Source organism: Periplaneta americana, chromosome 4, assembly GCF_040183065.1.
Source record: "Periplaneta americana isolate PAMFEO1 chromosome 4, P.americana_PAMFEO1_priV1, whole genome shotgun sequence".
NCBI classification, from domain to species: domain Eukaryota; kingdom Metazoa; phylum Arthropoda; class Insecta; order Blattodea; family Blattidae; genus Periplaneta; species Periplaneta americana.
In genome coordinates this window covers 42,006,771-42,034,613 of record NC_091120.1, presented here as the reverse complement: position 1 = coordinate 42,034,613, position 27,843 = coordinate 42,006,771, and the positions used below count along the sequence as shown (strand labels likewise).

The following is a 27,843-nucleotide window of genomic DNA, read 5'->3' as shown; positions in this document are numbered from 1 at the left end:
GAATAACAGTTTTGTTGCTTACATCCTTATTCCGGGGAGATCTTCAATTCTCCACGAATATCTTCATTATTTTTATGATCTTACAAATTGAATCCAGCACGATGTCGCCCTGGAAGAAATGGTGAACGGGAGAAGAGTTCGGGGTAGAAGAAGATAGATACACGACATTGAGATATATGGGCCAAATTAAGAGACAAAGAGGAAAGCAAAAAATAGAAAAGACTGGAGAATGTTGGGTTTGCAGTGAAAGACCTACCCTTGGGCAGAACACTAAGAATGAATGAATCATTGAGAAACTGTACAAGTCTAGATTTCTTATTTCATAAATGTTGTGCAAATTTTTATCATTTTCGCAAATGACTGAAATAATTCTTATTTTAGTTTTGGTTTCAATTATTGGTAATATTTTATCGTCAACACAGAAGATGTGAAATTTTGTTTACACTGTGATATTCCTATCAAACGTACAGCAAAGAAAACACTTCTTAAGTGATATAAGGACGAGATGATAATTCCCGATGATCTTCCATGACTGCTAATCATGGCACCCGGTGACAACGAGCATGACTATAGAATGGAAGTGAAAGACATAAACTTCTTGAGAAGTGTTGTTGTTGGTCCAATGTCACTTGACAAGGAAGTCATTTGCCGTTCTTGAGATGTGTAAGGAAGTAGATATTTTAATTAAGTGTCAAAATATAGCTGTAGCAAAGAGTTTGGCTGAGATAATAAAGAAAATATTTAAAATAAATGCATAGATGAAAGGACCACACGTAGACAGAAAAAAGTCGCTGGGTTTAATAGCTTAATCCTCCGTGGGAAGGAAACGAGTCTTGTAGATTTATCTAGGAAATATGATACAGAAAACATTTTTGTAAACAGAGTGAATAATCCGAAAACATGATTCTGCTTGAAAAAAAGCTTTATTTTATTACAAAAATATATATACATTGCTATTGATACAGCATAAGAAATCAACGCGACTCTTTAAAATTGTTGATTTTTTTGTTGCACAAATCCCGTGCAAATTTTAACCACTGCTAAGAATGACTCAAATATATTTTATTCTCTCATTGCAGTTAGGCCCGTCAATTGTACTACTAGTAAGGGTATATTATATTATCATTTACACACAGACCTGATATTGTGTTTGAACTGTTGTAGTACTTTTATCAAAATCTAAGATTTTTTTTTAATTGCAAGAAGTAAGTTATATGGAAATAGAAGATAGTCATACAGTACAAAATAATATGATATGAATTACTTCAAAGACCAGTGACTAAGAAAAGTATTATATCAGTGTCTGTGCGTCCATGATCAGACTTTAAGAGGCATAGTTTCCGATGAATTGCAGTTTTCAGCCGCTCCGTGTTCATGAGCATGAAGATCAAGTGAAGACAATCAGCCAGGTTATCAATAAATATCTTCTTCCTCCGTGTCTACCAGTGGTGTCCTGCCAGGTAGCCGTGTCCTGCCAGGTAGCCGTGTCCGGCCAGGTAGCCGTGTCCCGCGGCATAGCCGTGTCCGGCGGCGGTTGCGTGCGCTGCGAAGTGAGCAGCCTTGGCCGCGGCCACTTCGGGGGTGTCGGCGGGCACGCCGTTCACGAGGACGGGGACTCCGGCCAGGGGTCCAACATAGTGGCCACCGTGACCGCCGTAGTAGCCTCCTGCGTAGGCTCCGTCGTAAGCGCCGGTGTCGGGGGCGGCGGCAGCGGCAGCGGCGAGGGTGTTGTAGGCAGCGAAGTGAGCGACTTTAGCGGCGGCGACTTCAGGGGTATCGTGAACGGGAACGGGGGTGAAATGGGGTGCGTGGATTCCGACTGCGGCGTAGGGGTGTGCGAGGTAACCTGGGCGAGCATAGACAGCGCTGGCAGCCACCAGGCAGAAGAAAACGACCTGAAATTTGTAATAAAGTATTGATTTACATTATGAGATACAATAAAGAGTAGGATGCAAGCTTTTGAAGATTCAATCATATTTGAAATTGAAAAACAATTAAAACTATCTAGAAAGCTATAATTAGAATTGAAGACTGTGATATCATATGAAAGGACTGGGCTAGTTCTTTTTTTCGGAATATGTATGAAAAGACTTTCTTGTGTTAAATTCTAACCTCATTTACATGTTTCGACCTTTTATGGGTCACCTTCAGAACTGGTCGTTGTTAGTCTTCGCGCCTCTTGTTTTGTTTCCTGTGAGGGTGTGTTCGTGTGGTGTAAAGCGGAGTCAAAGAGTATGTGTGTTCTGAAATTGAGTTGTGTGTTGAGAATTTCATTGGGGTGTGTTTTTGTGTGTCTGTATATTTCATATTGTTCTATTGTGTTTAGTTTCTGTCTTCTTGGTTGGATGTGTAGTATTTCCATGTCTGTGTTGATGTCTCTGTAGGTGTGGTTAGCATTTTTAATATGTTCTGCATATGTGGAGGTGTTTTGTAATTTTGTTATGGCTGTGATGTGTTCTTTGTAACGTGTTTGAAATGATCTGCCTGTGTGCCCTATGTAGAAGTTGTTGCAAGTGTTACATTTGAGTTTGTATACACCTGTGTGGTTGTTTTTGTTTGTTTGTGTTGTTTGTGTGTTGAGATGTTTTTGTAGAGTGTTATTTGTTCTGTATGCGATGTTGTAATTTAATTTCTTGAATGAGATTGCAATCTTGTGTGTGTTTTTGTTTTCGTATGTTAGTGTGATGTATTTTTTGTGTTTTTGTGCTTGTGTTCTATTCTAATGTTTTTTTGTGATTATGTTTTGTCTTACGTATTATGTTGTCTATTATGTTAGGGTTGTATCCGTTTTCTTGTGTTATGTATTTGATTGCGTTAACTCTTCTTTGTAATCATGTAGGTTCATTGGTATGTTGAGTAGTCTGTGTACCATTGTTCGGAATGCAGCTTGTTTGTGTTGTGTTGGGTGATTGGATGTATTGTGTATGTGTGTTGTTGTTATTTTTGTTGTGGGTTTTCTATATACTTTGAATGTGTGTTTGTTGTTTAATTTTGTTATTGTGATGTCTAGAAAATTTATGGATTTGTTGTTTTCAATTTCTAATTTAACACAAGAAAGTATTATCATACATATTCCGAAGTGATACAGTGTTAAAATTTGTGTAATCAAGACGTATATTTTTTTTTATCCGCCGGTCTACGGACTGAGAGATGTTTCAAGTGACATGGACATTAACACAAACTTTTAGACAATGATTGGCATTATTTTGAAAGCTAAGACGCATAAATTATAATGACAGAAGTCAGAAAAAAAATCATATATATATGTATAAATTATAAAAATGGGCAAATGTACTGAGTGAGTTTAGGGATCATTCTTCATTTATGTTCTAATAATTATATTTTACAGTTTCAGAAATGTTTCTTTGAGTTTACACGATTTCCCCGTGATTGCAACGATTATCTCTTCTGTCTTCCGACAGATGGCCATTTAGTGCGCTACTTCCCGTACAGATGGCTGATGTAGGCCTATAGTTGACAATTTCGATCATTTCTGTTTAAGATTAAAAAAATCAATAACTGAGTAGTACCAACTACGAGAGAAAGAATATGGAAATGTACTTTTAATATTTAAAATATTGCAGTTTTGTACACGCTGAAGCATTAAAAGACGAAACCAAAGCGTTACTGTTGCTGTGTTACTGGTTGGTTACAATTACTTTTATTAATTCAAATTAATTTTATCAATAAAATTATATGTCCATTTATCTGTGTCATATTAACAGCAAATGCTTGTAAATTTCGTACCGTATCGTTTAAGTTGGACTAGGCCTACCTATGTGTTAAAACTGGAAATGTGCTGTAATATAGAGTAAATTTGATCACAAAACAAAAACAAAAATTAAATCATATCAGCCCTATTTTTGAATTGAGATTAATAAAAAAAAATACTCAAAACTGAAGGAAAAAATAATGAACTTTAAAAATATGTTCTGTGCATCTGATATCATGGTTTAAATCTTTTTCTTATGGTCAAGTTTACTGCAATTTACGGGATGGAAAATAAAATGATGTACGCCACGCGATATACCCTATAAGACAGTGGCCGACATTTCAACCGTTTAATATACAAGCAGGGCGGAGAATATGGTATGCTCTCTCTCTCCTTAGCCGTCACTTGTTCATTCGACGTTAAGTAGTTTGAGTATCCTTCCCTTCCTATCTTCCCCTTTCAGCGTATTGCACACTGTATTTTATATGTAGCAAACCTTGCCGATCACTGCTATAAGGTACTCTTAAAAAATCTTGCTCCCCTCCAACAAGCAAAAATTGAAATGTCGCCCCTAGTCCTCATCCTTTTAAGCAGTGAACTTACGTCATATTTACCACGTGTTAATAAGAATTCTGTGACTTCCAAAGGGTAAGAACCTAATGCTCAAGAGGGATCCAGTCGATGATGATTTTTTTTTTCAGTAGGTTATTTTACGACGCTTTATCAACAGCTTAGGTTATTTAGCGTCTGAATGAGATGAAGGTGATAATGCCGGTGAAATGAGTCCGGGGTCCAGCACCGAAAGTTACCCAGCATTTGCTCATATTGGGTTGAGGGAAAACCCCGGAAAAAACCTCAACCAGGTAACTTGCCCCGACCGGGAATCGAACCCGGGCCACCTGGTTTCGCGGCCAGACGTGCTAACCGTTACTCCACAGGTGTGGACTCGATGATGATGATGATGATGATGATGATGTCTATTTAGACAGCTATTTATACCAGGATATCATTTTATTTTTGCTAACATTTCTTATATTAACCTGGCTATACCTTTGGATTAACGGTTGAGAATCGGAAACTCTGTTTCCTACCCCCTTCCACGACCGGAGTTTGATTATACTCGCGTAAATACAAACAAATCACTTTACTAGGTATAGGAGGGAAGAAACGTAGTTCATTCATTTACGTAAATTAGGAAATATCACGATTTTGAGTTTTATCATTTTCATTAGGTTTTTCTTTAATCAAAATACAGTACAGTATTAACAATGAGTGTTTTTACTCACGAACTGAGCTGTCCATGCAGATGTATTCACTATATAGTGTATATTATACTGTGTACAGCACATTAGCGTACAATATAGAGAGTGAATTTAAATTGAAAAATAATCATAATATGGATATTTAATACATTTTTGAAAATGGCGGCCGTTCATTTCGATGCTGGCTTCAGTTCTTTTGTGCATATTATCGCACTGTAGACTATTGTACCTAATTCCAATTTCCAGTTTCGTCCTTCGTACCGGTAACTCATGTTGAAATAATTCTGTACCTATTCTATAAAAGAGTACCTTGCGTACTCTAAATTCAATCTTCACTTCTGCCCGATCCGAAAAGATAAAATTACTCAGACATGCTATTTGCTGTCCATTCAAGTGGTTATGTCGCAGGATCGTAGAAAGGGGGGAAATCACGTGGCAGTTAATTACTTAACGGGCCCTTTTATTTAAATTATTTTAAACAGTTGTATAATATTGCGTAGACGTCCAATTCCTAACAGAACATTTTTACAGAAAAGAGCTAAGACAGCCCACCACTAGCTTTACAAAGAGGCGAGCAGAAGTAGGTGGGGAAAATCGGGATGCGACGTAAGCAAACGGACGCGAAAACATGATTCAATATTGAAAGCTCTTTCTCACTGGAAAACGCGACCACATTTCTGGAACGTACTATACTCTCTAAATCAGTACTGTAGGCTATACTGTGACCGTAAGGCGACTTTGACTGCAAATACAGCCTTGGTTCTGTGTGGAGGACGGTTGAACTTCACTAGTAGAAGGGATGGGAGTGAAATACATTAAAAAATTCAGGTGCATTAAAAATTGAAATAAAAATAGAATGATGTCCCTGTATAAAACAAATTTGTGGCCAATATAATTTAAAGTATCGCTTACATTATTTAAATTAGTTATTTTGTAGTACATAGTGTTAATGTTAACTGATCTTAACTGTTTAGCAGATACATGCCTCGTCACTGTGCTTAATGAACCATGAAGCATGACTGTTTATGTTTCTCATAAAAACTGCTCTTGTTTCATTATCTAATGGAGAAAGTAAAGTGATGTTGTAGAAGTGACCTTCGCGGTTTTAACGCTCTGTTAGACATGCCGTCAGCCTAAAATATCTTCTTAAAATGGCAAGCAATGGTAGCAGTAGCCCATGCACTCATGTGGGAAAAAACTAAATTGATTTTATTACTCTCTAATTTTCAATTTAGTGCGTTAAGTTAATTTAACAGCCCATTACCTGCCTGATTTAGTGAAATTTAAACGAATTATGTGCAATAAAATGTTCTGCGACACTCAACAACATAATGACCTTGCTTTGCTTGATGGCGACATACTCGAAGATAGGGGTTCGACGTCAACTTCCGGTATTTCTGTTACTATACTCTGCGTAAAGCGATTGCCTTTGGAATTCAATGGAGTTGGTCTTCGGAGAAATTTGTTGTGGTGCAATAGTTTACCGTTACTATTGCACCTACAAACATCGAGAACAGAGAGTGGAATTGTGACAAGCAAAGAAAACGTTCTATAAACGCGATAACTTTCGATCACAACTTCCATTTGACTAGTCGGTATTTTAAGAGTACCGGTAGGTGATTTTTTTTAATTTCATATTTTTTGGTATGATCTTAAAATTTTCTTGTACATTTTCTGAATTCATCGATATGTCATTTGTAATATAATAATATAGATTAATTATGTTGTATTAATAAAGTTCAGGTTGGTAAGAACTACAAAATTTACTTGAAATGCAGTTTTCCGAAAGTTGTTTTAAGTACTTTCGAAACTTATGAACAATTAAAGCTAGAGGACTGAAATTTTGGCATATTAATTATATAATATGCAGTAGAGCAAAAAATAGATCATAATCACGGCCATTTCTTAGAAATTAAGAAAATAACTGTCACTAATATATCTACATTTTTTAAATACAAAGCTAAAAAAATTTATTGCATGAAAACTATATATTTAAATGTTGAAATAATAGTCTACGTTGTAGAATAATATATTTCTTATATCCCCTAAAAAATTAAAGATGACAATTAAGTTTAGAGAGTTCTACAGTAAGCTAAAGTCGAAATTGCAGCCTAAATTTTTTTCCATACACTGATAAAATATTTTAATAGAAAACAGATAAAAGGAAATGCTTTTCTTATAAGTTATTTATTGTTTAAACAGCTGTCTAACGCCAGTAAAATTTTTGTTCATTACTGACTATTTTTGCTAGTGAAAACCTAATAATGAATAAACTTCATTTTCTGAAAATTCCTGTACCTCTTCATGTATATATATCACAACCTTAAATCTGGTATTTAGCGTATAAAACAGACGCTTTATTCTAATTGTTAAGTTCATATGTTTCCGAAGCAAGTCTCAACATCAAGAAAATATTGGTTCGTTTTATTTAGCCCAGGCATATAGAACGAACCTAACAGAAAAAACAATTCGAGACTGGGGCAATATAATTGTGATTTTGGAATCTGTAAAGCCTTGGTTTTTCTGAACCGACGCATGCGAGGTGCGAGGAGGGTTAAATGCTTCCAAAATTACGGAGATAGTAAATCTTATATCGTTGATAATCCGAATTTTATTTTTTACAACTTCGGACATTTTTCAATCTGACAGTAGACGGACAAAATGAGATTCAGTAACATGGAGTCGGTATGATGTCATGCCTCTGCCTGAGACAATACACCACAGCACATTGAGTAGGACAAACTTCAAAGTTCCATGTGGGAATTGAACCCAGAACTTTGGCGTTTACTCAGTAATTTAATTGCTAATTTGGACTACATAGGCCTATAGAACAAGTAATGCATTTAAATGTCTGGATTGCGAAATGAATGCTAGAAATGAAAGAGAAAATAGCCACCGGCGTAGCTCTGTCGGCTGAGGCGCTTGCTTGCCGATTCGGAGTTGTGCTCGGGCGCGGGCTCGATCCCCGCTTGGGGTGATTACCTAGTTGGGATTTTTCCGAGGTTTTTCCCAACCATAAGGAGAATGTCAGGTAATCTATGGTGAATCCTCGGCCTCATCTCGTCAACTCGCTATTATCAATCTCATCGACGGTAAACAACCTAGTAGTTGATACAGCGTTGTTAAATAACCAAATTAAAATAATTAAAATTAAAAAGAGAAAATAATATGCATAAAAATTGAAATTTCAGATGTTACGTGGTAACATTCCTAGAATTATTAAAAATAAGGTACAAAGAGAAACGACAATGGATTTTTTATAAAATAATGGCTACATGTTTCATGCTATATGGTGTATAAGATAGGTAAGTTAATTTTTGAATAAAATACTAAATTTGAAAATGAGCTTCTTTAGAAGAACAAAAGGCTGTACAAGATTTTATCGTTTAAAAGCTGAATATGTAAGGAAGCGTTACAGAAATGTGTATATAAAAAAGCACAAGAATATTGCAGCTATTGATTGGAACACAAAAGGCCAGATGAAAGAATTTTAAAGTAGAATATCGATTCAGTCAAATAAAAACAAAATACATGTAGGAAGACCAAAGAAGACCTGGATAGATGCAATGTAGAAGAAATATTCGGTGTGCCTGTTACGTTAAGTGAAATAGAAGAAGTATTGTTAATAATTATTATTTTCATTGCTATGGACATCGTAACTTACTTTCGAAAACTGGTTTGTTTGATTTTATCCGTTCCCATTTTTGTAATAGTTTTCAACTAACGCTAACCCTGTAAGTAAAAAATTGCGTGTTCCCCTCCTAATGGTGTTAGCACGGTGAATGGCAGTCGTTTGAGAAAATGCAGAACCCACACAAGACAAGGGACACGACTCGAATATCTGAAGTGGGGACATGAATCTCCAATTCACTGCCGGGACTTGAACCTGGGTTGTTAGGTTATAGCTAAAAGCATAGCAAAAATTTGAATTTAAATTAATTTTGCTTTAGAGAAATTTAAGACTCAACATAGGAATTGTTGGACTCAACTCCAAATTCGAATGCTATCTTACCTGCAGACCCTTGCTCATTGTTGCTCTGTGGTTTGTCGGTCTACTGGAATTAGCCGATGAAGTTCAGGAAGTGATTTCTGTTCACTGACATCTCCCTTATATACTTAAACGGAACGTGCCAGAAAGGCGGTTTGTCCTTGCGTTTTGAAAAGTAAATGTGTTCCAGAAAAATTCCTATATTGCACTTGGCGTCCCGAGACACACCTTTTGACCGTTTCACCTTCGCTTCCTCGTGAAGCAAGTTCCTTGTCAGAATGAACATGCACAATTCACTTTCGCTCTCTACAGACGCAGGCCAAACGCCTCTCAGTGCATTACCGGCCGCTCATACGTGTAGCAAGTGCGTGCAAGTCGCTGACGAGACTTCTGCAAAGGCGTCGCTTCTCCAGTTAACAGAAGCCGTAGAGTCACATTTAACTGACACGGCGATAAGCAAACGTGTGGATATCTTATTTATCACTTAATAATTTGTAAGAGCTGATGTAAATTGGTATGCAACTGTAAATTTAATCCACTTTTAATGCAAAGAAATAATTTATCTTGAATTTACCCTGCGTTGTCTTGAAAATTATAAAGGGTTTAGTTAAATAAATTCTGTTGCAATAGCAACTGTTGCTCCTAATGATAATACGAAGCATAAAAGTTTGTTATTCGTTTGTTTTATTGTACATTTGTGTGAGGCAATTACAAATTTTGTATCGATGTTTCGTACACATTAAAATTATTTAAATTTACAGAGTGAACCGTAAGTAACGTCATTAATTTCAGGGGGTTATTCTTTGAAATATTTCGAACAAAAATTTTAATACAATTTTGCTCGTTTTTGCTTCCTTTTCGAAATAATTTTATACGAAACATTTCATAGAGCATCTTGGAAAAGCTATTGATTTAATACCCAATATGTTCAGTAAATCTAAGAGAACAGTGTATTACAATAAATGATTGAAATTATTTTAGTTTTGTCCTTTAAATGCGTAGAAATTTGATCCGAACAAATGTAACTTTTTGTTGTGAAAAATAATTTTGTAATGTTACATTTGTTTGGATCAAATTTCTGCATATTTAAAGGACAAAACTAAAATTCTTTCAATAATTTATTATCATAATACACTGGTCTCTGAAATTGGCTGAGCATATTGAGAATTAAATCAATGGCTTTCCCAAAATAAGCTAAAAATGTTTCATATAAAATAATTTTTATCTCAGAAAGGAAGCAAAAACGATCAAAATTCTATTAAACTGTTTTTTTTTAATTATCTCAAAGAAAAACTTCCTGGATTTAATGGCATTATTTACGATTCATCATGCACATAATATAGACAGATTTATTAATTGAGCTGTTTTCCCCCATTCTTCTCGTAATTTATTTACGATATTATTTTAAAGCATCAGCTTTCAGGGCCTCACTATTTATATTAGTTAGAAATTGAATGAGATCAGGATGAGTCAAATTATTCAGTCTTTCGAAACCACTGATAATGATACAATATTAATTGGTATTAAGGGGCCTCGTACGTGAACGCATTGAAAAATTATTATAAATCTTCTAATATCTAAATTTCAGATGTACAAAATGTTGAAGTCATAATTTCATGGAAATGTACAGAGTTATAATTGAGTTGTTTAAGGTGTAAGACATAACTTTTAGGTACACAGCCTTTTTCTTTACTCACTGTTACATATATGAGAAGACTATTAAGGACTCTTTGAAGATTGTTCACCGTCATTTATATTTCAACCAACCCAACAATAAAATTGAATTATTCTCTTTATTCAGACTTTATAATCCCAGTCAAAATTATTTAGTACAAATCAATATTATTTAATTCTATGTTATTTGTTTAAAAATTCTTTTTTTAATCACTTTGTAAATAGTTATCTGTAATTGAGGGTCCCTGTGGTCACCGATATTTTTCGGCTGATGTCATTGTAATTGAATATATAAATCAGCATATATGTGTGAAAAAATTAATTGCCGTACGTAAGGAGCTTGATTTTTACTGGTAACTCTTAATTAAATAACCTTTAAACTTGAGTATTATGCATAATAGTATTTTTGTGATCAGTTATATTAGAAGATTTTTAATTCGATTATCAAAAATAATTTTAATAAAACATTTTTTTTTTCTAAATTTACTTGAATTTCTTACATCAGTATCATAACAATAGTGTTCCTTCAATGGACTTGAGTTCTGAAAGACTATAAAAATTTCATATTATTAACATAATATATTTTTGAAATGTGTGCACTATTTCCAAATTTAAAATATGTTTTTCATATTATGTAGTAGTAAGTAAAGAAACAACTATGCATCTAAAAGTTGTCTCACTGATTAAGATATTTCTAAATGACCTAACGTAATTTGTAAAAACTACATTAAATCATGACTGTAAAATTTTGTCAGTTTGCAGCTTAGAAGTCAAAAAATGTAGTTTTTTCTATGCATTTACGTATAAATCATCTTAAATCAACAACTGTCTGCTGAAATTAATCCAATATTGTATAAGTTCAAATATAATACCATTTTTGCTTTTGGATCATGTGAAAAATTAATACAATTATATTAGATATTTATACTAAATTAATTACACTGGTGGCCATAATTCTGGAAACTTTTTGTTTCTGTACTGAATTATTATAACATTTGTATTAATTCACGGATTTATACAATTGAAAATGTTATTCATGACTGATCCGTTAATTTTGGGGTTGTAATAAAGGTATTATATTAAATCCTGAATATTTTAACAATAAATAATCATTACTATGTATTATGTTCTTGTCGTTTAAGATCTAAATATTAATTTCAGATTTCATTATAATTTCCCATTATTTACCGTAATAAAAACTGGTCCATTGTTGATTTTAAGATTATTGTTGATCAGTAGAAGCAATGTTGAGCACTGTTGGCATAAAATATGGACATTATTAGTGTGTTTATATCATTAGTCTGACTTAAGATTTCGTTAGGTTAACACCTGATTGCTTTACAACAAATTTTATTGATCCTTTTATCACAATGGATGCACGAAAGGACTGGAAACGTTCTAGGGCAGTCACACTTCGAGAAGAAGGCTATACATTACATTGCAAGGAAACTTGGTAAAGGTGCTACAGTGTCTGGCGTCCAGAAGGTATGGCAGAAGTACAAATCCACAAAATCTTGTAAAACAACACCTAGGACTGGTAGAAAACCTAAAATAAGTCCAAGAGATGTGAGACAGATTTGTCGATTAATAATAATTAATACAGGAAATAATGAGAAATAATAATGAAATCTGAAATTAATATTTAGATCTTCCCATAATTAACGGATCAGTCACGAGTAACATTTTCGAATGTATAAATCTGTGAATCAATGCAGATGTTATAATAATTCAATACAAAAACAAAAAGTTTCCAGAATTATGGCCACCAGTGTATATACAAGGCATAAAAAATCAAGAACATCCGTATGAGCAAAGCTTAAAGATATAAACATTTATCAGTTTATTGACTAAGTTGTTTAGTCGATAAAAGAATTGAGACTGAGATAATGAACATGAATCACTTTCTTCAATTTTGAAACAGCGTCTTGGATATAAGAAAACGAAAGTGGATCTTCAGAAATAATAAACAGCAGAAATTACTTAAATGTGACAGAAACAGTTAATTGTAAAATTCCTGCAATGTAATAGTTTAAATCAAAATATTTTGTGATTCTTAAGTATTGTAATTTACTAAACGTTTGAAGAGGGGAAATACAGTTTTCAGTTAGATTGTTTTCAATTTATAACAGCACTAGTAATAGTGATACTATTACTATAATTGCAAAACAATCCTATAAATAGAATTGCAGTAGACCTACCCATCTGTGCCTCAATTTATTCCGCAATTTCCTCAACTCTCCTTCCCTTGATTAAAGTAGCACTTGATTACTCTATTGCTGGTGATCGATTGCTTGAGTAGGTCTGTCTGAAATGTGGGAATTTACAGAAAAATTAGTAGTCAACAATGTGAATTGTAAGCTTTTAGAAACTTTCGAGAATAGCGTATACGAATTCTATAGTATTATTTCAAAATTAAATGATATACAATTAATAAATACCGAAGCAAATATCTTAATATATTATAAACCAGCAATATATATTTTGTTTGTCTCATGCAGCACTTTAAAATGTATTAATTTCACTACATATGTTTGATTATTTATTACATTACCAAAAGATAAATATTGCTTCATTATCAAGCACAGTTATGTTTATTTATGAAGCCTTAATATGTTTATACTTCAACGTTTTACTCAATATTTATATTACATGAAATATATCTTAATCAGGAGTTTTATTTTTTGAAAATATACTTTTTAAATTCTTACTCTAGAATAATGTAAACAAGAAAATTTGATAACTCAAAAGAAAATAATGTCGATAAGCAGTAATCAATTCCATTGGTTCTCGAGTGATATTGCCATTGATGGAATTGATTGTGTGGAATCTCTTTGGTTCTTGTTGCTAATAAAATTTATTTTCTTTACATTTGTGCGATTTTGTGTTAAGGGACACCAGAACCGAGTTTTGAATCTTATGAAATTCTTGATCAATTGCTTTCCAATTCGTTGGGTTTGTTATGTTATCAAATTTAATCAAGTTTCATGTATTAATTCTTTATATTTTAATTTTCACTAATTTTAATTACGTTAAATTTTACTTCAATTAAAACATCCCTGGCGGCTTCAGAGTTGTCAACGGATTTTTTAATTTTAGTGAGGTACTTTCATCTCATGATCAATAAAACTGCGCAAGGATTTTTATATTTGAGCTTTAGTTAATGAGATAATTATTTTTGTCTAAATCATAATTTTTTGCTTGATAATAAATAATTTACTTCAAGTTTTAAAAGTTAAAAATTCATACAATGAAAAGTTTTCAGATTTCGTGCTCAACTTTGTTTATTGGAGTATCCTTGCAAAGTTTCATATAAATTGGAGAAAATGAAAGCCGTTAGGGATCTTTTTATTGACCAAGGACATAGTTGTTAAATAAATATATAAGGTAATTATTTATGTAAAAAAAATTCGGTCCTAGTATTCCTGAAGGAGTCTAAAAGTAAATTTAAGGGGATATTTCTGTTAGTCTATCAATTTCAAACAGATGAGCCTGCAGATAGTGTTTATATTCTCTTGTGTAATTACCTGATTGGATTAAATACTTGACCTACCATTATCGCATTTCGACTTAAGTATTATGTAGAGAAGATCGGAGGCACCAAGTTTACATTTTTCATACAACTTACATCGGCTAAACATATTTTGGAACCATTGATAACTGAGTTTCATGCCAATATCACGTCTAAGCTTAAGCTTACATTTTGAATAGTGTAGAACTTTTGAGTGTTAAATTATGTTGGTATGGCCAAAGAAGAAGAACCTGCTATCAGAACGTCATAATTATGTTACCAAAACAAATTACGTCAACGCCACAGTCTACTATATACAGTCACGAAGCTTGAGTTTTGAGGGTGCTAGAAACAATAGACTGTGACGGTACTATTTTGCATTGCCTGTAATGAGGCGATATTAGCGATCCTAGTGGTGAGCAACTATCTAATGTTTGCATATTTACTACGTATTGAGCTTCGCGACTGTATATACTAGACTGCGGTCAACACATAATAACAGCATCTTCGTCTATGAATTAGTAAGAGATAAAGTTATCCCTATTAAAGGTCATGGATGCCCACAGGTTAGTGGGAAGTCAAGGTTCCTTCTTTTAGGACAATAGGACTTAGAAGCATTAGGAATGCCAGTTCTACGTGTAAGTTCTTTACCCAAAGGAAAAAAAACTCTCTGGTACTCATTTATGTTAGAGGTTTAACTTAACCTAGCTGGAGCTGGAAGGATTAAGTCAATTGGGAAAATCCATGCCCCCATCGGGAATCGAACCAGTGACCTTCATATTTTTAGCGTACCCCACTACGTCACTGTGTGACAAGTATGAGGTTACAGATACTTTGAAAGATTATGCACTTTAAGTAAATGAAACATGTTGTTGGACGCAAAACTTATAATCCAGTCATTTTATATTATTTGCTCATTAATTTCAGCATCGATTAACTGTTAAATTTATTCATTGGTATAAGACATTGACTTTGAATACGTCACATAAAATGTAAATTTATTTCAAGATATCTTTATAGACTTGAAAGTAGCTGGAATTAGATATACAAACAACGGGACCTTGTAGACGAATGCTAACGGATCAGTTACACGAAGGTCGCCTGTTATTACATGAATATTTTATGAACTAGCTTAATTATGTGTTTCTGAAGAGTAATGAGTGCAACTGTACCACGACACAAGTAAGGAATCGAAGCAATGCCCCGCCCTGATATGACGCATACCTCCGGCCACTTAGTGAACAACTGGTTTCCTTACCAGAAGCGCAATGAAAGTTTGTGGTATAATGTATTACACACTTTCAAATTCCTCATAAATATAGAAAACTGTAAATTTTAATACGATGAAAGAGTAATGGAACGGAGAAAAATTCTCTCCGGTGCCGGGATTTGAACCCGGGTTTTCAGCTCTACGTGCTGATGCTTTATCCACTAAGCCACACCGGCGTCGGACAGAATCGTCTCATCGTATGATGACGCAGAATATCTGCATGGAAATATCATATGCACTTCGGTACATTAAAATAATATATGTAAATTTTAACATAAGTTAAAACATTTCTAATTCTACAATAATTTTGTGAAGAAATTTTCGAAATTTTATACCTTACCCAAAATAAAATACTTTCACACGAACGGTCTTACTAATAAATCGTGTATAGTTTTTAAACAAAACTTATGCAAAGTTGGAACAGAAAACGTTACTAATAAAACCATGCATAACGATGGATGCATAAACAGCCTGTAAATATACATGGAAATTGCTTTGCAGTAGTTATATACACGAAATCCCTTGTTTAAACGTTATATATAGAGAAAAAATGGCTGCCCCTCTAACAGCTGTTCGTATCGATTGTCATTTTATGATGATGGTTGCCTTGTAACCACAGAAGAACCAAAGAACACAGAATGATTAGAATAATATTTATGTAGCTGTACTCTTTGACCAAAATATCCCAGTTGTACTATCGATACATAGCGGGGCACACTAGCGCTCTACCGGATGCAATAGAGAACCTCAGTTATTGTATTACCTTTCGTCATGAAGCAATGACGAAACTATGACGTAGCTGTGTAATAGTTGTATTGTTATACACGACGTATATAGTGATTATTAGTAAGGAATTTACACACGACTTATATAAACGAGCTATTTATTGTGTAAGACAGTTAAACGTTTGTATAAGATATATTATTTTAATGTACCGAAGGACATATGATATTTCCATGCAGATATTCTGCGTCATCATACGATGAAAGAGTAATGGAACGGAGAAAAATTCTCTCCGGCACCGGGATTTGAACACGTGCATAAAATGTAAATTTATTTCAAGATATCTTTATAGACTTGAAAGTAGCTGGAATTAGATATACAAACAACGTAGTGCAGAGGGCGGCCACTAGAGGGAACCCAAGAGTTGGATGAGACGATTCTGTCCGACGCCCGGGTGGGTATCCGGTGTGGCTTAGTGGATAAAGCATCAGCACGTAGAGCTGAAAACCCGGGTTCAAATCCCGGCGCCGGAGAGAATTTTTCTCCGTCCCATTACCCTTTCATCGTTTGTATAAGAGTTTTTATTAGTAAGACCATAAATGTCTTATTTTTTCCTGCGTTAATAGCCCTTGTGCTGAGATAAATCGCGTCTCGAACTCGAGACTTCAGCTATTTTTAACCTTCATATGTCGGGATTCAAACACAGACTCTTGCAAATTCATAGTTCTTGCGAACAAAATCGAAGCGCTGTAGATCAGAAGAACTGAACGTCAAAACGAAACATCTACGTCCAAATATTTACATGACGTTTATGTGTAGGCATTTATTGGCGTAAAAAGTATCCGTAGACCTAACTATTTTTATATTTATGATGTACACTTTATTTCTCTTGTTGTATATTTAAATTCAGAACTAAAAAGTAATAACGAAACATTACAATGGAAGCTATAATGCAGCTGGTTTATGAAAAGGAAAGTAGTCTAACGCTATCATGTTCAGCTAACCGTGGCAAACCCTGTAACATTAACAACCAATCTGGACTCGAATAAATGTCGATGCAGAACCGTAATTTACCTTGCATTCAGTTCATTTTATGAGGAAAATTGTTCTCACCGTATCAAATGCTTGTATTTTTGTGGTTCTATTAATGTTATTTACTCTTTGATGTTTTGAGGTTAAACCGGTTTGACAGTTCATTAAATTGAAACCTGGTCAAGTTGTTTGTAATCTGAAATGCTGGTGTGGAAGAGCTTCTGTTCGGTGGCACGTAATATTCTCTCTTCTTCGGCATCCACAGAAGTGTCTTATTTCCTAAGCTTAAGTGTTCTTAAATGCTTTTACAGCCTTAATTAAACCTATTTGATTTTAAATTGCATTATAAATTGAAAAATCACTACAGAGATACAGCGGGACTATCTACCATTCTCTTAAATGTCGAAACTTAAACATTTTTCATATAGTTCATTAAACTGCATTTATCTCTGGAGTTATTTTCAATTATTGAGTAATTATTTAATTAAATTAGCTTCATTTCATTACTCTATGTCTGTTGTAATAAACCTAAATTAATGTGTTACTTTCAATCAGATGCAAGGATATTTAATTTTTGCCAAATAATCTTGAAATATAATTAGACTTGTGTATTAAACTTACTTAGGCCTAAACTATCTTACAGAATTGTTCAGTGCGTTTATACTAAGATTTAATTATCAATATAGTTTAATTAATATACGTTTTAATATTAATTATGTAGTAATCTGTTTGCGACAATATTGAAAACTAGCTCTCGTGCAATAGCCCTAAATGAATATTAAACTAATGTGCATAGCTTTGGTGTCTGAGTAATTTGGACTATATCTCCATGATTGAATTTAAAAATATGTTTTATAACATGTTCTGAAGTTAAAATTACTTTCTTAGTGCGAATCACAAAATGCCAAATTTGTTTCATTGATTTTTCGTACATATTCTCTGTAACATGGAACAAAAATGGCTGGCAGAAACAAGCTTTTATTGATCTAATGAGAGATTCGTCACACTCATGCTTACACCCCTACGTTACATTCTTTATGTCCAGTTTAAATATTAGAAATGGGTATAAGAATGTGAGAAATAAAGAATTTGTATATATATTTTTCCTTCAAGTTGATAAAAAAGTTTCTTAGGCGCTACCTAAAATCATAAGATTTTATGTTAAAGTTTGTGACGAATCTAATACAGCAAATCATATGACAGAAGATCGAGAGAAAAATCGAAGAAGAGATAGATCTATTATATTTTCTTTCGTGTTTCTGGTCCTTAAATGTATCTAAAAGAAACCGAGAAGCAGTGTAAAAACCGCTTTAAATATCAGAATTAGTACCAAAATTCCGGCACAGAACATAAACAAAACTTGTTTCCAAGGCCTCAGCACAATACTATTCCTCGCTACAATAAATTAAATTTGAACAATGAACAATGCCCTTCGAAGAAAGAATATAACTGCTTAGATAGTTCTTAAATATACAAGGTGGGACATTCAACTATTTTTAAAATGTGATTAAATTTTATAAGAATGAATTAAAATGTATTTAAATAACCTGATAGCTTTTATTTGTACTTTTGGGTTTTATTTATTTATACAATTGAATTTTTTTTAATCCACATCCTTATGAAACCTCCTCCACTTGCAATGCTCTGCTAAAGTCGCTTCTGGAAACTTGTCATGACACGATCAAGTAGCTCCTGACCAATGTGTTCAATTTCATGAAGAATCTTGTTCTTCAGCTTTTGAATGTCATGTAATGTATGGGAGAACACCCTCTGTTTGAAATACTTTTACAGACTTTGTAGAAGTTCTTCCTAGGATGTATCATCTCCAGATTTCGTGGAATTCAGTGGCCTTTGCGTTCACCCGATTTGACATCTCCAGATTTTTTCTCTTGCTAATGCAGTTTTCTCTGATGTTTCTGTTAAGTCAGACTATTAAGTTTTTATTATGAAAGTAGGCTTACTTAAGGTTTAAGTTAATAGAGTACAATTAAAATAAAATTGTAACGTAATTTTATTTCTTACTTTATGTGTACATAACTGAACACACATTGCAACATTAACAACTCAATTGGGTAAATTCCGAACCGTCAATTATAACGGATTGCGACTACCTGTGAACAGATTTTCTGTTGACAAGACAAGAAATTCAGACTTTAACAATTGATTTAGTATCACAATTCAATAAATAACGGTATCTGGAAAGACCAACAGCTAATTTCCTAGTAGTTTAACCGTAATGGTTGCCAGCCTGGGCATGGGCAGCGAAATGGGCGGCCTTGGCAGCGGCGACTTCGGGTGTGTCAGCAGGAACTCCGTTCACGATGTTGGGAACGCCGGCATAGGGTCCCCCATAGGCGGGAGCTCCGGCGTATTGGCCGGCGTACGCAGGGGCGGGAGCCCCGTGGCCGTAGTCGGGGGAGGAAGCTGCGGCGGAAGCGGCGGCGTTGTACGCTGCGAAGTGGGCAGCCTTAGCGGCGGCGACTTCGGGAGTGTCAGCAACGGGCTGTGGTGCCCCGTGGGGTGCGCCGGGGTAGGGATAACCCGGGTAGCCGTACTGGGCGTATGCTGCGCTCACAGCGACTAGGCAGAAGAAAGCGATCTGCAAATTGAGAAAAATATGATCATCATGAAGCAGTCGTAAGTCCCAAAATATAAGTATTTAAGTACGATATTTGATCAGTTCTGCCCCATGTTATTAAGGACTGTAATCCAAAAATAAACAATCAAAACATTAACTTATACTTCAACCATGGTTCAAGTCAGCTTCAAATAATGACATGATATTGATCCTCAAGATAGGAAGATTTTAAGTCCAAGAATCTTGTAGCAAACTTTATATATGACATTAGTTACTTAGTCAGTATTTTTTGCTATTCCTGTTAAAATTACTTGTGTCGAATGACTTATTTTAGGACTTGCTTAAATTTAATAATTTATTTATTTATTTAATAATAACATATACATAAAAACGTTACATTAAAATACCCCGAAAGAGCAAAGCTCGTGTTCGGGGACAGTTGCGTTACATAGATATACATACTTTGTAGACAAAATACTTAAGAAAAAAGGTCACATAAAGATGATAATAAATTTAGTAAATAATAATACTAGTAATAACTGAGTGAAAAAGAGACGATGTTGAGATTGGTGGATTAATGTTAAATTATTAGTAGTAGTATAATTAGTACAGGTCATGTTAATATAGTAACCAAGATAAGATAGAAAAAATATACTTACGATAGGAATAAAGTTGTTTTACAATACATGGTAGGCCTACATAATATATATACAGGGAAGTCTGTCATATAAATTTTTTAATTCTGGATCTGAAAATTTCATTGTTTAAAGTAGTCAATTCTGGATGAAATTTTATTATCGAATTATATGGACGTGGACCATAATTTGTACTGTGTAGTAAAGCAGCAGATGTGAAACATTTAGGTTCAATTAATTTAAGAATTTCATTTCGTCCTGTATTATTATCATGTGGCTGAGCTAATGTAACAAGAGAACCTCTAAAATCCTCAGATCGCAACCTATAAGTCGTACACGGGAGAGTACTGCAAAACACTTGATAGTAAAATAGCTGTCAATACAAACTACTACACACAAAGTCAGATTCCAAAAATATATTAAAATAATAATTTGAGTAGTTTTTTTTTTTGTCCAACAGTTGGGACATGTATTTGATAACATCTCATCATGAAATATGTGAACCAAATACAAAAGTTCTGTCTTCGATCTTCTATATCATGTCTTGAATACATTTGATCGAGTTATTTGGACCAGCTAGTCACATGGACCCAAAAGAGTAGGCGATCAAATATAATATCCTGCTGATGGAATTTGTAGCTAGTTGCAAAACGTTGACTATATTAAGTCTCAGCACACGTCGAATGCCAAAAACTCTTCTCCTGGAAAGTTGTCTGTTCAATCCGATTGACAGAGGGGGTAGGAATGTCACAAGTGAGGGGTCCATGCCACATTCCTCTTGATTTTTAGTTTTTTCAATAATAACCCAACAGATCTTGCCATCTAGGACCTCTTTTATGAACTTCCAGTCCTGTCACATGTGTCTACCGGACATGGTAAGCATTTTATAAATGCCTCTCCTTCACTTGAGGAGAGAGAATCTCAGAGGACAAATGCTTCTCCTACAAAATTTATTTTTTGTGGCATGGGCCAATTTTCCACTGAGCCACTCAAGTGTTCAGAAAGAACACAGCACACAGTTATTCATAGTACACAATGATCTATACTTCGTTCCATAGTGTCTGACAGGCGATGTAAATATTGCCGGCAGAGAAGGAGAGAAGTATAATTGCTATTCAAGTAATGACAGAGATCTCATTCCATGTTTGTTTTGAAGTTGAGTGGAGTAGAACGCTTCAGACCGCCCAACTTCAAGATAAGCTTGGAATGAGAGCTCTACCATTAGTTCAATAGTAATGATCCTTCTCTTTCTGCCGGAAATGTTTAATTCCCCTGTCAGACATTATGGAACGAAGTATATTTAAACTGTGACTTCAAGTCATGCCAGTCTACTTTGTATTGTAAGATATGATTTAGCTAGCGACAAATTAAGTACTCAAGTACTAGCAAGGCGGAACACTACGAAAAGTTTCAAACGGATCTTTCATATTCTACAGTTCATATTAACAGCTAGGCTTACGTAGGCTACTTTCTTTTACAGTATTCATCGTATTCAAAGCGGATTTGGCTTGAAGCGCTGTTCTGATGACACATCTCGCCTGTCCGTAATTTAAATAAATATCAAAAAGCTCGTGATCAGAAGATCGACCAACTCAGTTGATATCTGTAATTTAATTGAAGGTGTCTTGACTTCAGTCAGGGATATAGCCTTTTAATGCTGCTAGTTCCACTCGCTATTGGTTCATGCCCCGTGACCTTGTTCAAGTGGGTTTCTCAACTGTACAATGCTATTTGCCTTACAGAAATGTAGGACATCAAAGAATAATTTTTACTGGACAAACCATTACAATTAAATTGTTATTCTTATTCTCCAGATTCTACAATTTCATTACATCTTCCTGCGCCCATGAACTTTATCTTCATCCTCCAGTAGTTTCTGTCCTCCCATTCTTCCTCTGATAATCCTTTCTCTATCATCACTCCGCCAATTAACCCTTTCTGACCTGATTTGTTTTTTGTGGGTGAAATAATTTTTCTTTGCATCTATCTTGTATTTTGACCTAGAACCATGGAGAAACAAAAAAAAACAAAGAAACCCTTTTCCTAATAACAGCTGGCCAAGGAACTGGCAGGTGCTGCACTCTATCGATAAAGAACGAAATTACTTCTGAGGATATGAAATGCAATCATCAGGCAAATCATAGGAGTCAGAGAGTACAGAAATGTTAGTGATTCAAAATGGACTCATTCGAGCGGAAAGGGTTAAATAATTGTTATGCATAAATAATATAATGAACTATGTCATTCTAGACATCGGATTTTTAGGCACTAAAAATTGCAGTTTTAGGCGCCTAAAATAAGCTCAAAATTTGTAAAATTAGGCTCTATTTTAATGAAAATAGGCATTTTAGGCACATCAAGGTATCATACTTATTTCTTTCACTGAAATTTTTAGTTATACACTAAAATACGCACAAAAAGTATGTTTAAACATTAAAAAAGAATACTATATTATATTTATAAACAGAGCTGCACAAATTTAATATATTGAAACTAATGAAATAATTATTATTGATTTCAAGATTACTCATTTTAAGTTATTGAAATTCAGTTCCATGCTCAGACTTTATTATAATTATCTGCACAGTACACCACCAGAAATTGTGATTTTATGACACTCTGAAGGGCAGTACAGCTAATCGGTTTCAGACCGAAACAGTCATTTTTATAGTATAGTATATCTCTGAATCAGTAGCAGCACATGTTGTGATTGTTGCCTGCTTCAAAACTAAGGTTGGTTCTTTGTCGGCATTTATGCCTCCAAACATGTTAAATTCGGTGAAATCTATTGCGAGTGTCGTGAGATTCAAAACATTTTGTTTCCTTTATCAATGGTTTCATGGCCGGTGTGAAGCAAACTTTCCACTTTTTAAATGCCTTAAATTTCGCAATGAATGCATGTATAAATTATAAAAAGTAAGAGTAAAATGCGAAACTTTACAGTGAGTTAGGCATTTTTAGGCGAATATTAACAAATTAGGCTCTAATAACCGTTTTAGGGCATTTTAGGGCACTATAAAACTCTTTGAATACCTTTCAATTTCCATGAAACACAAATATTAATAATTATTTTTACTTTTCTCCTAAAGAAACAAAATAGGCATTTGCCCTAGAATCCGATGTCTGGTCATTACCTATATAAGTCTAGCAACGTAATGTAGTACATGTAAATGTAGATGAATAAATCTGTTTGTGAATATGTAGTCATTGCAATATATTTCATATAATAAGAATACAATAATCACTATTATCATAATAATCGTCATCACTATAAACATTGAGAGATTAGCCTATACATTTTCTTACTTTCTATCCTCACTCAAATGATCATAAGAATTTTAAAAGTAGTCCTAGTTGGTCTCTCTGATTTTGCGGTCAGCACGACTCAAGTCCACCATTGAAGGCAATATACGATATACAAAACAAGGGACATACACCAGTCCTGAAGGACAGAAAAGCTGAATGAAATTAAAATTTTTCTGTTTCAAAATTAAACTATTCAACACAGGTCAGTTGAGTTTTTAGCTACTGCTGCTAACTGTAGTAGTAATAGTAGTAGTAGTAGTAGTAGTAGTGGTAGTAGTAGTAGTGGTAGTAGTAGTAATAGTGGTAGTAGTAGTGGTGGTAGTAGTAGTGGTGGTAGTAGTAGTAGTGGTAGTAGTAGTAGTGGTAGTAGTAGTAGTAGTAGTAATAGTGGTAGTAGTAGTGGTAGTGGTAGTAGTGGTAGTAGTAGTAGTGGTAGTAGTAGTAGTAGTAGTGGTAGTAGTAGTGGTGGTAGTAGTAGTAGTAGTGGTAGTAGTAGTAGTAGTAGTAGTAGTAGTAGTAGTAGTAGTTGTGGTGGTGGTGGTGGTGTAGTGGTGGTGGTGGTAACAATAATAAGAAGTCGGATTATTGTAATATGTTACTATTTAATTATTTATGCAATGGAGGGGGAAAGGAACTGGCCACCATACCCATTATCTCCTGGCTTAGTTACCTAATTAGTGATGCTTTATTGGTATCACTTATGAGTAGAAACGAGAATTCCATGCTAATGCATGTTTTTATAGGAACATAGGTCATAACTCAAACTTAGTACTTATCCATTTCATTACTTTCCGGTTCCAAATATGTGTACTTTTTCAGTGTATATTTGCATGTTTTGGCCTTTTTGGGGATAAAATCATTCATAATGCATATTTAAGCAATTTTTAGCTTAATCATGCATATAATATACTTTATATTCAGCTAAAATGCATGTCTTAATAGTTTTGAGTGCACACCTCAGTTTCTTGATTTTTATAACCCTCATTTTAGCTTCAGGAATCAAGATTGAAAAAGAAAAAGAAAAAAAAAGTAAGTAACAGAAAAATGTTCATTCAAGTTTGCACCCATAACTTAAAAAAAAAAAATCAAGTGAAATAAGAAATTTGGAACAAAAATGAAAGTGTATATTTTAATGTATTTTTCGCTTGTTCGTACATGTTTCATAGTTTGATAGTACATATTTTGGGATTTTATAGTGCATGAAATTCTCGTCTCTACTTATGAGGTTCAAACCTGTCTTCGGAGAGTAGACTAAACAACAACAATAATACCAATTTTCTCGACAGTTCCAATTTTCACCTGTTTTCCTCACTATACCTCTCTTATCTTCCGACAGAGGACAATGCATTCGGCTATTTAATGTGCTAGTTACTGGACAGATGGCTAGTCTGTCGTGGAATTCTACATGTATGTTGAAAAATGGTGATTAAGGGCTATAGAATGAGGTTGAAGCGAGTCGTGGTCCTTTGCAGTTGCTACTGATCTCTATATTTGCATACAGATGCTTAGCCTACTTAGGAAAAGACGAAAAAAAAAAATAGGCTAGCCGGCCCTTGGGATCGAACTCCGGACCTCCCAAACACAGGATAAGCAAGCTAATAACAACACCGAACTCAATTAGGCGTAATAATAATAATAATAATAATAATAATAATAATAATAATAATAATAATAATGACCGTTACGGTGGCTCAGTGCTAGAGCGCTGGGCTTATAAACGAGGAGTTTCGGTTCAAATCTCACATCATTTTGCATGTATAACGTATGTTGGGCAAGACTGTGGTCCAAACAGCACAGGGGTTCTCTCTTGGTACTCCGGTTCCCTTGTGATATCCCAACAATTATTCTCCATAATTACCATCATCATCATCATCATCATCATTCACTGCGGGTGCAACATAGTCCCACCGCGTGTGGTGCACTATGGATAGTCTGTGACGAACTATGGTACGTCTCAGAAATCTGTGGAGCAACTTCGCGCATATGGGAGCAGAGTCTATCTGTGCCGGAGTGTATTGCGGGCAGCATCAGCTCAAGTCCGCTACGGGGAAGATGCTCGTGGTAGAAGGTAGAGTTCAGATAAAAATTATCCCCTCCTGCAAGCGATTGCTCGCTTCGTTCAACCAACATCTCCCCACAGAGCAGTCATTGGTCCTAGCCCTCCCACATACTACTTGCGCAGAGGTCTTGTGTCGTCTTTCTACTCCACAGATTCCTGGGACGGACCATAAGTGATCAACGCTTCTCAGCACTAGTGACATCTATGAGCACGCTCGTAGAATTTGGACGAAGAATAACAAAGTTATGAGCCCTTCCACTGGACAATTATTATTATTTATAATAATAATAATTTTTCTCGGGATTTTCCGAGTTTTCCTATACATCTATCTCTCTTGTCTTCCTACAGAGGGTAGTGTCTTCGGCCATTTAGTGCGTTACATTCCGGACAAATGAAGAATTTGTCGCGGAAGATTGCTGATGATAAATGTCGGAGAGCTACGATTGGATTTATAGGATGGACTAGAAAGCCCTCGTATAATTAGTACTACACCGACATTTGCCTAGAGACACTCGGGATAACACGAAGAAACCGTCAGGCTAGCCGATCTTTGGAATTGAAACCTCTGATCTCTCAAAAATAAGGCACGCAGTCTAACCACGATACCACAGTGCTTGGTAAATAATAATAATAATAATAATAATAATAATAATAATAATAATAATAATAATAATAATAATAATAATACAGCTTCAAGATTCTATAATCATCGACATCATCATAATCAATTCTGTTCGGAATTCAAAAGAAAAAATCTATCCGTGTTCTTTCCGGTGTTACCATAGATCTTTACTTTTCCCTGCAATCTATTAAGACTTTTTGTGGCCAGTGTACTTCGGAACAATGGAGGTATTAGGCCTAAATAACTAAGTATTTTTATATGGAATTTCAAATTGACTTAAGATACTGCCAAACCGTAAAATTATAGACTTAAATTGTTCGTTCCACGAACTGCGATATTATGTTTTAATAGTTATTTATAGTAAAAGAGAGTAAAATTATATTTTATCCGCGAGTGGAAAGTTTAGCTCCCGAGCCCACTCCACTACTGGTATCTAAATTTCATTACTGGTATCTAAATTTAATTTTAAATTGTATGCCTTTTCTTTTAATTTTAAATTATGGGCCTTTTCTTGTACTGTGTTATTTGCAACAGCAGCTATAAATGAATGAATGTATGAATTTTATGGTTGGTATTGTGTTGGTTGTCATGGAAAAAATTTTAATTCACTGCTGTAAATAAAGTCATTGTCTAGGTTGCTAAGGACAGTGAAAGAAACAGCAGTTTACATACCAGTTATGAATAAACAAATTAAATATTTCAAGTGATTTTATAGCCTGCACTAAGTTTCGGATTTTTACTCAGAGTTCTGTCTTAGAATTTTATGAACACATTAAATTTCATTTTTGGATATGCGATTTCATGCATAAAATTAAAATACTCAGTAATCTTAATGCGTACTTAAAAAATATAGCATTGTTAGTAAATAATATGCAAGTAGACTTATTTTGTATTTCAAGTAGTGCATCAACAATTTTAATGAAATCAATTGACGCTTTTTATATTGCAGGATAGTTATTTAAAATTACAGTTTGTGAAAGCTATTAATACTTGCAAATCTTATAGTGAATTTTAATGTTAGTATTCACGCCCTTCATTCATTTAACAGGTTTAATTAAATATTGATTGCTATAGAGTGTTATAATGACTTTAGCCAGGGATTTCTCACCTGCAGGGCCTTGTTCATTGTTGTGTCGTTATTATTGACGGTTCGGGTCCAAGTAGCGCTGCTGGTAGTGCTCCAGTACTCGCTAGGGAACTGTATTGTCCCCATGTTAATGGCTCCTTTATATACTTACACAGAGCCATATCACAAAGGCGATTCGTCCTTCGCTTTCATATATGTATAAAGGTGTTTCAGAAATATTTCTGTATCATATTGAGACCTCAAGACACTCCTTCGCCAGGTTGGTTCACCTTCCACTTCTCACTCCTCCATCCCACCCCTCTAACGACAGTTTCCTGTCCGCATTGTCTCGGTTTCGATCTTCGGATAAAGAAATTGATCTCGCGGGCAGTGCTATTGCTGTAAAAC

General features: G+C 34.5%; 2 protein-coding genes across 2 annotated transcripts in view; both read right to left on the bottom strand.

Moving 5' to 3' along the window:
* The window catches only part of LOC138698906 (elastin-like), a 74,132-nt gene extending 46,496 nt beyond the window's left edge, over positions 1-27,636 (bottom strand). Inside the window, exons 1-2 of the mRNA XM_069825104.1 lie at positions 27,478-27,636; positions 19,402-19,768 (exon numbers count right to left, since the gene is read on the bottom strand). Coding sequence (XP_069681205.1) covers positions 19,402-19,768; positions 27,478-27,582 — 472 coding nt within the window. The 5' untranslated portion in view covers positions 27,583-27,636. The remainder of the gene's footprint in view (positions 1-19,401; positions 19,769-27,477) is intronic.
* Positions 905-9,138, bottom strand: LOC138697757 (cuticle protein 2-like). The gene is made up of 2 exons (XM_069823244.1): positions 8,987-9,138; positions 905-1,895 (listed from the first exon to the last, which is right to left on the bottom strand). Exons 1-2 carry the CDS (start codon positions 9,002-9,004, stop codon positions 1,440-1,442), a joined length of 474 nt encoding a protein of 157 aa, XP_069679345.1. The 5' UTR covers positions 9,005-9,138; the 3' UTR covers positions 905-1,439.
* Positions 27,637-27,843: the final 207 nt, after the last annotated feature.